This window comes from Mauremys reevesii, linkage group 20 (assembly GCF_016161935.1).
Source record: "Mauremys reevesii isolate NIE-2019 linkage group 20, ASM1616193v1, whole genome shotgun sequence".
Lineage (NCBI taxonomy): Eukaryota > Metazoa > Chordata > Testudines > Geoemydidae > Mauremys > Mauremys reevesii.
Genome location: NC_052642.1, coordinates 7,257,566 through 7,270,527, shown reverse-complemented (window position 1 = coordinate 7,270,527; position 12,962 = coordinate 7,257,566). Strand labels below are relative to the sequence as shown.

Here is a 12,962-nt window from a genome sequence, read left to right as displayed (position 1 = left end):
CATCCCTGATTTAGCCCAGGGTATGTCTGCTTTCCCCTCCAGTGCACAATGTGAGGAAGCCAGTAGTGTGACTATGAAAACCTCATCTGCCAGCCAATTCTATCCTCAGCATTGAGTGAGCGAGCGACATTTTGCAGGGTATATGTTATCTTTCTCATACTGGTACCACAGGGAGAATAAAACAAAACACTGAGCTGAATGTATTTCTAGCCAACGGAAATTTCATATTGAGGGTTACAGGCGCCCTGTGCCTCTTAAAAGCGGGTAATAAAATGCTGCTCTGAGTTACGAATTATATTTACATTTCCAGCCTCCATATGGCTCATCTGGGGAAGGGGAGCTTTCAAATGCTTTAGCAGCACAACCATGTCGTGATTAGTTACAATTTTTGCTCCCTATAACAAGCAATTAATGCTGAGATGACTCTCTCCCTGCTCTGCTTAGTCTTCTCATTTTCCTCTAAAACTGACTCCCATTTGGCGTTTTCAGGTAGGGTGACCAGACAGCAAATGTGAAAAATCAGGACTGGGAGTGCAGGGTAATAGGAGTCTATATAAAAAAAAGACCCAAAAATCATGACTGTCCCTATAAAATCGGGACATCTGGTCCCCCTACTTCCAGGCCAGCTGAGTCAGTAGGTGCAACACTGCTCTTGGAGAAAGCTATAACCAGCCTAGGAATGGCAACAAACTGCCTCCTCCGAACTATCCCTTCTAGGGTTCATAAATGAGGCTGGAATTCATGACCAGATGACCCCTCTTCCAGATGCACTTATTAACTTGACATCCAGGGTTGAATTTTTTGAAAAGGCAGAAAGACCCAATCGTGAAAGGCAAAAATGTGTGTGTGTGCATGCCTGCATTTCCATGTGCAGTTAAAGTCAAATTCCAGAATAAGACCTCTGCATGACTTATGTCCCACACAGACTTGAATGATGCACAGGACTTGCGCTGACCCTCTGCACAGGGGAGAATTTCACCCTTGCAGCGCTCGCGTATGCCTATCAGATAATGGATATGCAGCCACCACTTGGATGACAACACACTTTCGTCACGTGCAATTATTTTATATGGACGTGCAATCTCATCGTAATACACAACTGTATTTACACAGATATTTTTTGCACGTGGACTTCAGCTTGCCATTTTCAAAAATCTGGGTCCTAGTGAATTTACCCCATCCTGCAGATCCATACCCTGCCAAGAATTCACATGTATATACTCCCACTGACTTTATGGAAGCTTGTATTCAGAACAACCTCTATCTATGGTGCTATATCAGGAGTTTTTCCTACAGAAATTATCAGATCCAGTCCAGTTTTATTGAAAATTAGAGATGAGTCTGATTAAAAACCTTGATCCAAGCCTTGGAGAACTCTGGAGGTGGATAGAATCATAGAAGCATAGGATATTAGGGTTGGGGGAGACCTCAGGAGGTCATCTAGTCCAATGGGCATTTGGATATGAATTTGGTGGTTCCTGCTCATCGCTCATCTCTTACTTCTAATCCATTTTTCGGTATAAAGCCAGGTCACAGAGTGGCATATCTTCTTAAGGAGCATGAGTACTTCAGAGTTTGCATGGTGAGCATAGGCTGAGTGGCCTAACCGTAAAGTCGAGTAGAACGAAATCTGTGAATCCATGGTGGTTGGAAACAGGCCTCTGGGCATGCGATGATGATGCCCTTCCAGTATTGCTAGATGGGATGGGAGCCCCAGATAGGGACGGGGCCCCAGAATGGAAAAGGTTGAGCACCACTGCAATATTTTATAAGCACATCCTTTTTCCTCATTTGTCTCTGATGTGTCAGTTTGCCATGTATAGTAAATCAACATAGGGCCATTGCAAGCAATGGAGCTACATCAGCTTACACCAGCTGAGAACCTGCCCACTTCAGCTCACCTGAGGGTGCAGTGGGTCAGTCAATATGCTAGGTTTTGATCCTGCAAAGACATACAAGTGCTTAACTTTACACACTGTGGCTGAGTATGAAATGAATGAGACTATGGCCAGGGTCTGATCCACAGCTAATTGAAGTCAAAAATCTGGATTCAAATCCTAGTGTTAAGTCACTAGGTAAGATGCATGTGGTGATTTTACCCAACTGGCCCAGTGTCCGATACCAGCATGTAAGCTGGTTCGCTGTGTTTTCATGAAGCAGGAACCTCTCTGCCTGTACGATTGCACTACTGAGCAATGATGCCGTGGTGCTGAAATATAGAAAGCCAACGGCACATTAACACCATGTTACTGGAATACGTCAGAGCAATTGTGCTCTCTCTGGTGCTGTATTACTTACTACATGTCATCTCAGTAACGGTGCTCATTGTAATGTAGACTGCTCGTGGGGAGGTGTGAGAGAGATGTCTTAATGGCAGACCTTGACATTTCTGCAGGATAATCTACATTCCTTCAGAACAACACAGTGTTTGCACTAGCATAAGGCCTCAACTAGAGCTGTGCAAAACTTCCAATCCTACCAAAACTGAAACCAGACCAAATCTTGCTGTCGTGGGAGTTTCTGAAATCTCAACAGGTTGTGGACCAGGTACACTCACGTCAGACTTGAGCTAGGTTCACTAAAACGTCCATCTGGATTTGTGAACCCTTTTAAAAAAAAAAACATGACCATATTCTACTGTAATGACCCAATGCTTACAATAATGCTACTGCAGGATTTAGGGTGGGGCCGAGCTGGCTGGAGCGGCTGCGCAGGGCCTGCAAGAGCGCGCTGCTGGAAGACGGGAAGAGGAAGGTCCATTACCTGTTTGAGGATGGGCTGGAGATGGCTGAGGAGTACGACCTGAAGACCAGCCAGCTGCTGGCTAGAAAGTGGCGAGAGAAGACTGCTCTGGGGAGCTCCGGCAAGTGGCAGGTTGAGGTGGGACAGCCGACCAGCTACACTGCGGTAGCGCTGGAATCCGAGCTCATCAAGGAAAGCAGCTCCAATCCCATCTTCGTGAGGAGAGACACTCAGACCAGTTTCCAGTGGCGCATCCGGAACCTGCCCTACCCCAAAGAGGTCTACAGTGTCTCCGGGGAGAAGGAGCAGCGCTGCTGTGTTGTCCGTACCACCAACAAGAAACAGTAAATTCTATTGAAGTCTATCATTTTAATTACTGTGAAACCACTAGGGTATAAGATCGGTGCTATAAGATCTAAATAAGTTCACAAAGGCCTTTCAGCAAGCCCCAGGCAAATTTCAAGTGAGTCTGGGACTAAGGGCTTATCGACGCACAGAAGTTAATTTGAATTATGGGCGGCTGTAAATAGATCCATATGTGGACTCTCTTATTCTGGAATAAAGTGAAGAAGGTCCTCTTGTGAAGTTATCCAGCAATAACTATTCTTTCTGGAATAACTCCATGTGCAGACATGTAGTGTGGACACATCTGTAGGAAAGCCTGAGGTTTGCTGGGTGACCTGGGGCAAGTCACATCCCCTCCCTGTGCCTCAGTTTCCCCCACAGAAAAAATGGAGATAATGATACTGACCTCCTTTGTAAAGGGCTGTGAGATCCACAATGAAAAGCGCTGTAGAAGAGATAGTGACAATTATTATTTTCCCAAAACTTGAACCAAACTCTAAAGCACTACTGAAGTGCATTTACTCCTCTTTGCACTTCTTGGGGCTTGTCTACACGTTGTGTTTGTCTGCACTAGAGGGTCCACCCAAGCCAGTTAGTGTATGACATGCTAGTGCAGACTAGAATTTATAACTGTTTAGTGCAGACTAATGCACTGTGTAGACAACCCCTTGATTTTAGTCTGGGAAGTGAAAATATCACTACAAAATCTTTTTTTGTGGTATTTTCAACCTGGCCAGAACCAGAAGGTATGGAAAACCATTGTGAAATTTCTAATCACATGTCCAGCCCACTGAGATCTGGGTAAACCTGTCTGAACCAGACAGTTGGATGTTCAGAAGTTCAGCCATTGCTAATGGCACCTACTGTGAGGTGCTGAGCTCTCCGAATTCCCCATGAACTCAGTATGGAACCTGAGGGAGTTCATGTTCTGCAGAACTGTGTAGGAAATACACAAAGAATCCTGGCCACATTCAAGTCAATGGGACTTTTGTCATTGACTTCAGTTGAGCTGGGATTTCACCCTCAGCCTCTACAGTAAGTTTGCTAGCACCCGACTTGTGAAAAACGTGGTGGTTTTGTGGCTTGATAAGTGTGAAGCTTTTTGGTTTCTCTCTGCTTGTATTCAGACCTGTTGGGGTTCGTTTTGAATGCCTGATTCTTGGCTGACCTTATATAGTCATTTAGACACAGAAAGTCAAGTGTGGAATGCTTCCATTCTGACTTGAGAGCATCTTACACCCACTTTGCCCAGGTGTAAATGACTATGCAAGTTGTAAGTCAACACAGAATCAAGCCCTGAGAGTTTCAGGTTCAGATGACTCCCTTATCTCAAAGCCCCCACATTTTTGTTTTGAATAAAACCATAAATTCCTCTGTAGAACTTGAAACTCAGTCCTTGTATATACCCAGATTTGTACCAACTAAAGATGTGTTTTTAAACTGATTTAGTTAAACCTGCGCAAACCCCATGTAGACATTCTTATTTCAGTTTGAGACTGACTTTTATTAGTTTGGCTCAGGTTGCTAGAGAGGAAGGATAGTCCAGTGCAGGGGTCGGCAACCGGTGGCTCGCAGCTCGCCAGGGTAAGCACCCTGGCGGGCCGGCCCGGAGTGTTTATCTGCCGCGTCGGCAAGTTCGGCCGATCGCGGCTCCCACTGGCCGCGGTTCGCAGTCCCAGGCCAATGCGGGAGGCAGGAAGCGGCGCGAGCCGAGGGATGTTCTGGCCGCGACTTCCTGCCTCCCACATTGGCCTGGGACCGCGAACCACGGCCAGTGGGAGCCGCGATCGGCCGAACTTGCCGACGCGGCAGATAAACAAACCAGGCCGGCCTGCCAGGGTACTTACCCTGGTGAGCCGCGAGCCACCGGTTGCCGACCCCTGGTCTAGTGGCTTAGGGTGCTAGCCTTGGATTCAGGAGACCTGCATTGAATTTCCGGTTCTATCAGACTCCTTGTGTGACCTTGGCAGAGCTGGGAATTGAATCTACGTCTCCTGAGTCCCTATCCACTAGACCACACTGCTTCCATATAATTTATTTCTATTATTGTTGTTGATGATGGTTTTTTTTATTGCTTTGCCCATCACTTAACCACAGTTTGAGCCTCATCATTGTTGATCAGGTTAAGAATTATGAGCAGACATCTGGATATAACTTCCAGTTAAGGTTGTGCAAAATACACCTCTACCCTGATATAACGCTGTCCTTGGGAGCCAAAAAATCTTACCGCATTATAGGTGAAACTGTGTTATATCGAACTTGCTTTGATCCACCGGAGTGCGCAGCCCCGCCCCCCTGGAGTGCTGCTTTACCGCGTTATATCTGAATTCGTGTTATAGTGGGTCACGTTATATTGGGGTAGAGGTGGACTCCAAGAAAATCCACAAAGCTCAGAATTTGAGTTTTTTGTATTTCATGAAGTTGTGATTTTTTTTTAAAAACAGCAAAATACCATGAGGTTTTATTTGTTTGCTTGTTGCTTGAAAATAAGTTGATTTTGGAGTGAAAATTTGGCCATCAAATAACCCCTTTCTGAGTGAAAAAATTCATTTTTCAAAATTTCACAGTTCAGAAGATGATCAAATTTTGTACTGAACCATGCAAAAATGTGAATGTTCATATTTCAATATTTAAAGAAATCTTGTGTAATTTTGCAAAGAACTGAACACAAAACATGAAAACCTTGTCAATAAATATTTTCTGAATGAAGGCTACAAACTTGTATAAATTGTTTCTGCTATGAAAACCAGGAAAGTAGTGGTGTAGCTCTGTCTGGAAGCTGTAATGCAGCACTGGGTTCCATGAGGGTGGAACGGAATTAGGAGTCCCTCGCAGAGAAGTTAAAAATACCCAAGTCACAGGAGAAGCAGCATAGAAAAATCAGAACTTGACAAAGATGCCATTTCTTCCTGAAAAAAGTTGCACCATTACCTGCCAACTACCCAAAACAGAGAGAAAGAGAGAGGGTGATTTTTTTAAATATTGAAGGCTGCAAACCTTAAATGGCATGTTGCTATTTTATTATGTTGCAGGTTGTTCTGCTCTGTGATTTACAAGGCAATTCCCATCCACCCAGCACACAGCAATGCGGTTATATTAGTTTAGATGATATCAGCCGTGTGTATTTAAACAGACAGCCTGTGACTGATCCCTTTTGTGACCATTTTAGGTGTTAAATTAAGGTCTGATTAAGAGTATGTGGCTGCAGCTAAGGTCAAGGACTAAAGAACACAGGCTTTGTTTCATCTAATAACAATAGAGATTGACTGGTTGCCAAATACCCTTGTCAGACTGCTGTCCAGCCAGAGGGATCTGATTACATTGGTTTCCCTTTTTAAACCCAGCTTCTAAGAGGGCTTGTAGTTATTTCATCTACATTAAAGGCTATTGTGTTACCGGAACTATATGTTACATTCTATATGATCAAAGCAGAAATGCAGGAAAGCTTATCATGGTGTTAATGTTGGACTGAGAGGGGAAAAAATACAATAATATAGGGTACCAGGTCATGCCACCAAAGTAAATACCCACAGCAGACAAGCTTAGAACATAACCCACTCCACGGTGAGTGTTTGGTTGGTGTAAATGCTTGGGGGCAGCTCAAGGACTTGTCCCATCAGCAGTCACCAGCACAGATGTGTTGAAAAGAATATAATAGAGATAAAAGCAGAGCAGAGAAGAGGAAAACAAGTAGCTTCTAAACTGTGGGATGAAGGAAAGAGGCAGTAATACCATGTTGTTCTCTCTTCATGAGACCATCTTGCCATCCTGCAAAGGTTCCACACCACGGGGCCATGAACCATCACCGGTGTGGTTCTTCATAACTGCACAATGTCATTCCAATTTCAGCAAAGTGCTCCTGCAAAAAGTGTCCCCATGAGCCTGCACTGAACCCAGTGTACAGAGATGTGCGCACTTGCTGAGAGGAAAGATGAATGGACTGGGGAATCTATATGTTTGAATAAAAATGCTCTCTCCTAGCCATAACCAATTATTTGTGGCCAGGACGCCCCCTTCTGTTGATGGTCAGTTTTATTGTTTCCATGTAAGGTACTTGTCAAGGGAGGTTATAGTCACAGAGAGAGAGAGAGAGATTTCTCCTCAAAGTCATCTGAAGTATCTGGTGCTGTCCATTGTCACAGACAAATTACTGGAGTAGATGAAGCACCATTCTGAGCTGGTATGACAATTCCTGTGTTCTCCGAGCCTGCCCCTATCCCATCTCACAGGTTACATTGAAGTCAGTACTTGCTGTGACAGATCTTTACAAATTGCATTGGGGATGATTTAAAAAGTACTATGCTTCCCTATAGAGTCTCCATGCCTTGATTTCAGTAACTTGGGATATAACTTCCCTCCTTATAATTAGAAGAGGGTGAATCCCATAAGGTTGAGTGGCTCAATTCATTTTGGATGAGATTCCAAAAGTTTGGTCTAGTTATTGGGCTGGAAACTCCAGCGGAACACGATTTCCTGTGGGAATTCCCATGCTCCCTTGGTTTTGAGTTTTGTCAGAAATACAGTGGTCATCACTGAAAAGTCAACAATTGCCAGTAGTTACAACATTCATTGGAAACATTCATGGAAACATGCTCTGCATAATAGCCTGATCCAGCACCCACTGAAGTCAATGGCAAAGCTCCCAATGACTTAAACAAGAGCAGGATCCACTCATTCTTTTCTACTTTAAATAAAGGAAAATACAATGGTATTGACAGTACAAGGATGGGATATCTCCTGATAAAGGCTGCCTTTTTAATGCCTATCACTATGTCAAAGAACAAGCTTTCCTTGTGATATTTTAATTTTCCAAACCCAAACTGAGAAATGCAACAACAACAACAAATTTTTTCTTTAAAATTGCGATAAAAGTTCAGGTTTGGTACTGTTCAAGCTCTAAGCAACAGTTTGGTACAGGTTTCTAACTTATATGAGCCAGATAGCCCATCCTTTCTTATTAACTATAGAAACAAATATTGTGTGGAAGAGACTATAGTATTTCTATACTATATGCCAAAGCCAAATTTTTAAACTTAGTTGCTTAAAATTAGGCATCTAAATCCATATTTAAGTAAATAACAATGACCTGATTTTCAAAGGTGGTGAGCAATCACAACTCCTGTTAAAGTCAAAGGGAGCTGAGAGCTGCTCCACAGCTTTGAAAATTTAGCAACGGTTGTTTAGGTACCTAAATATGGATTTAGGTGTCTACATTTAGGCATTTCAGTTTTGGCCCATATTCTATATAGCAGATACTAATAAAGTGATCACTTAGATAACTTTCCAGCTTTGCCTTAGATAACTGGTTTACATTACCTCAATACTTGCAATATTTCCAGTAGTTCTCTGAAGTTTGTATAGGATGGATCATTGCACATACTATGGAAATGTCATTAATTTACCTAAGGAAACAGCAAAATTTAAGGGCAACCACTTACTTTACTTATTGCGGAGACTCTAACCTATACACCATATAACACCTGCTCACTGGAGAGAGAGAGAAAAAAAGCCCTTATGTTCCTTCTTTATTGCAATTTATAATTGCAACTTGAATAGTTCCTAGTGACTTCCTAAGACTAATGTTAATTTTTCTGATCTGAGTTTTCCCTCTGGGGCTTTATACAGGTTTTGAGCATTCACTTAATTTAATGTACACTTGGGAGCAAGTCTGGTGGTTCCAGAAATATTTGTAGTTGGAAATCACCATGATTTTTGGTTAGGTTCAATGCCAAAGAAATCACAAATCGTAAGTCAGCTATAGTATAGTTACTGCTACTTGGCTTTTGAATTTCTCTCTATTTATATGCAAAGTGTAATATTTTTCCCTAGTTGTACTAGTGCAGAGTTACTAATATGTATATTGTTTATCTCTTCTTTAGATTTTCTGATGGAACTGGAGATTTTGACTAGCTGACTTGGGATTCCTAGGGATTTTATGGACTTCCTGTGTGAACCAATAGCTGTCCATTGGGGGTGCATCTCTATATCACAGCTGGTGTTTCTGAACCTTCGTCTGGAGTAGAAATTCATCCCTGATTTTTTTGGCTGGATTGACTGTTTAGTCTAGGAACTTTCAAGTACACTTTGTAGGTGCTGGAATTCCTCATTCTCTTCAGTCAGCAGCTGATGTGGTATGGTGTACATCAGGGTATATATTCTGGAGTGAGCAAAGATTTATGCTCTTCCTAACTCCCGTTGATGCTAATGAGTATTACAGACATGTGTCCCATGGAGCAAGATGAGAACATACCCCAGATTGTGTGTGGAGTTTGCCATTAGGGCATCCAGAGTGCTAAAAAAAATACAGAGATCCCAAGGGTAGAAAAGTAATTGGACCTCTACCCTTTTTTCTAGCAACGTGAATGTAAGAGATACATTTTAAAGTCTCTCTCATTTCTCTCCCTCTCCTACCAGCACCTGTATTAATTTATGGTTATGAGTGACCTCACAGAAGAATTGATTTCCCTTTTTGAAGGTGTTTCCAAAGGTAATATTCATAATATTTTACTGTCAGACATTGTTTTTGTTGCTAAGTATGGTCTAATGCAGGGGTCGGCAGCCTTTCAGAAGTGATGTGTCGAGTCTTCATTTATTCACTCTAATTTAAGGTTTCGCGTGCCAGTAATACATTTTAATGTTTTTAGAAGGTCTCTTTCTAGAAGTCTATAATATATAACTAAACTATTTGTTGTATGTAAAGTAAATAAGGTTTTTAAAATGTTTAAGAAGCTTAATTTAAAATTCAGAGCCCCCCCAGACTGGTGGCCAGGACCCGGGCAGTGTGAGTGCCACTGAAAATCAGCTCACATGCCGCCTTTGGCACGCGTGCCATAGGTTGCCTACCCCTGGTCTAATGTCTAAAGCACACAGACTTGGAGTCAGGATTATTGGGTTTTATTCCCTGCTTTACCAATGTCTCATTTGTCATTTCACCGCTACGTCTCAGTTGTACAATGGGTATAATAATAATCTGTTTCATGGAAGTTTTGTAAGACTTCAGTAACTAATATGTGTTGTATTAGGAGCCATTAGAATCAGTGAAGTCTGACTGCTGTCATGTGACAGGGGTATTAACCTGTTGTAAGCCCAGTTCAAATCAGATGACTAGAGTTTGGCAATATGAGGATTTTCAGTAGCCATGGATAAGTACTTCACCTCTTTATTCCTTAGTTTTTCCATCTAAAATTGAGATAATCATCCTTATCCAGATGTATAAAGTGCTTTGAGATCTATAAATGAGAGGTGCTATTGTCTGTAAGAAATGTTGAAATCTTTAGAAAAATTGTGCTCTATAAATGCATATCTATTATCATTGTTATTTCACAGACTGACAACTCTTATGGCAGCTTTGGATACAGAAGAAAAAGCAGATGTTGCAAAGAATAAGTCATAATAAGAAACTGTCATCCTTTAGAGGATCTCAAAAGTACAATAAAATGTTGCACACTGGAGAATCCGTATGCCAATATATGTGCTACAATAATTACACCAATCTTGAAGATCAATATTATTCCCCAGCCGCATCCAGTTTCTCAGGGGAATTGAAACTTACAGGGATATATACAGTTTAAGGCCCTGATCCTGCAAACTTTACATATCTGCTTAATGCTAAGCCCCTGAATGGTCACACTGATTTCAATGGCACCGCTCGCATGTATTTGCACAAGTGTTTGCATGATCAAAGTTTAAGACTAGTCAATGCAAAAATTGTTTTCAGAGGGACCCTGTAAAATCTACTTTTGCATATAAGTGAATATTTTATTGTCATTCTGTAATGTTGTGCGGTGGCTTTGTGAAACAGTCTAATATTTTATACACTATAAAATGTTTGATAGTATTTCCCATTTCTAACTCTTTGGGGGATAATTTAAACAAAATCTGTTAAATTTATTCATGGTTTGGTTCCTTGATGGCATAAGACACCTGGTGTAAACACTAAAAAGTCAGGCAGCAGACAGACCCAGTCAAATATTAGATGCATTAGGACATTTTTATTTATAAATCTGAAATTGTTTTTGATGACTTCAAAAGAAGGAAATGTCAGGAAGTGCATATTACCTGTGAGCTCAGTAAGACTGTCATGGAAATGCCAAAATAACATTAAATACACAAATTATAGTCCTCAAAAAATAAGCAACAAGATCTGATTACAAGGGGCAAAACATATTTATAGAACTATCAAAAGGAAAGTGCAGGTAAGCTCCAGCACCCAAGAGCAGATCCTATTTAAAAGCCATGTCCATAATGACCAATACATTGTTAATTTGTACTCAGTTGACTGAATCGGTGACAACATTCCATTAAATCACAGGGGTCCCAATTCAAAAAAGGAATTAAGCATGTGCTTAAATCCATTCTTAGTCAGGAACAGAACTTAAGCGAGTACCTAACTTTAAGCATGTGCTTTAGCCCCATTGACTTAAATGGATGGGATTTTCAAAAGTTCTCAGCGCTGACTTACCTTTGCTCTCATCATATGCACGGTAAAATCCCTTTGACTTTAGTGGGAGCATCTAGGCCAATTCTGAACACTTGAAAACCCACCCAGCATATAATTAAACATTGTCTTGAACTGTCTTTCCAGAATCAGAGTCATGATAAATAGACACTGAGATGAGACAATAGTGTTCAGCGGAGGGATTTAGGTTTATTAGGAACGGGGGAACCTTTCAGGAAAGGAGGAGCCTATCCAGGAAGGATGGGCTTCACTTAAACCAAAACAGAACCAGATTGCCGGCATGTAAAATTAAAAAGGAGTTTTTAAATTAAGGGCTGGGGAAAAGCTGACAGGTACGAAGCAGCACTCGGTTTGAACAGAGACATCCTTTAGGGGAAGATTTATTAAAGGGGATTCTCTATATACCATAAAGAGGAGAGGATGGAAGTTGATAAATTACAAATCAGAACAGAAGAGAAACAGTCAAACAAAAAAGAATCCCATTCAATTACACCACATGAAGGCAGAAAACTAAATATTGACAAACTTTATAAATGCTTGTATACAAATGCTAGAAGTCTAAATACTAAGATGTTTACTAAATACTAGATACTAAGATGTCTAACTTAAGTGTCTGGTAATACAATGAGGATATCGATATAGTAGGCTTCACAGAAACTTGGTGGAAAAATGATAATCAATGGGACACAGTAATATCAGTGTACAAAATATACAGGAATGATAGAGTAGATTGTGCTAGTGGAGGAGTAGCACTATATGTGAAGGAAAGTACAGAGTCAAACTTAGTAAAAATCTTAAATGAATGTACCACAGAATCTCTATGGACATAAATTCCATGCTTGAATAAGAAGAGTATAGCAATAGAAATATACTACCGACCAACTGACCAGGACGGTGATGGCATTTGTGAAATGTTCAGGGATATTAGACAGGCTAAAAAAACCCAGAAAACTCAGTAATAATGGGGGATTTTAGCTATTCCCCTACTGACTGGGTACATATCACCTCCGGATGAGATGCAAACACAGATGCTGATTTTTCAAACTGCTGGGGGCCGCTCAACCCCCAGCTCTGCCCCAGGCCCTCCTCCCATTGCACCTCTTCCGCCAAGGCCCCACCCCTGCTCCACCTCTTCTCGCTGCCACTCCATCTATGTCCCGCCTCTTCCTGCCCAGTTCCGCCTCCCTCCCCCAAGCACGCCGCGTCCCCGCTCCTTCTCCCCTCCCTCCCAGCCTCCCTGCACACCGCGAGGCGGAAGGCACGGGGAGGGAGTGGGGCAACACTGATCTCTGGGGCCGCCAGAAAGCAGGAGGCACTGCGGGGGTAGGCAGAAGTTGATTGGGGGGCTGTTGGGTGCTCTACACCCACCATTTTTTCCCTGTGGGTTCTCCAGCCCCGGAGCACACGTGGAGTCAGA

General features: G+C 42.1%; 1 protein-coding gene across 1 annotated transcript; it reads left to right on the top strand.

Moving 5' to 3' along the window:
• The first annotated feature begins 1,996 nt into the window (after nt 1–1,996).
• LOC120387547 (protein DPCD-like) lies at nt 1,997–3,090 on the top strand. The gene is made up of 2 exons (XM_039508463.1): nt 1,997–2,075; nt 2,675–3,090. The coding sequence occupies exons 1-2, from the start codon at nt 1,997–1,999 to the stop codon at nt 3,088–3,090; spliced, it is 495 nt and encodes a 164-aa protein (XP_039364397.1).
• Nucleotides 3,091–12,962: the final 9,872 nt, after the last annotated feature.

Bases quoted from the DNA above. Each gene is read 5' to 3' on its own strand.
- LOC120387547 (XM_039508463.1), top strand. From the start codon at position 1,997: ATGAGACTATGGCCAGGGTCTGATCCACAGCTAATTGAAGTCAAAAAT. The intron at 2,076-2,674 runs GTAAGATGCATG...ATGCTACTGCAG, and splicing joins TCCTAGTGTTAAGTCACTAG to GATTTAGGGTGGGGCCGAGC.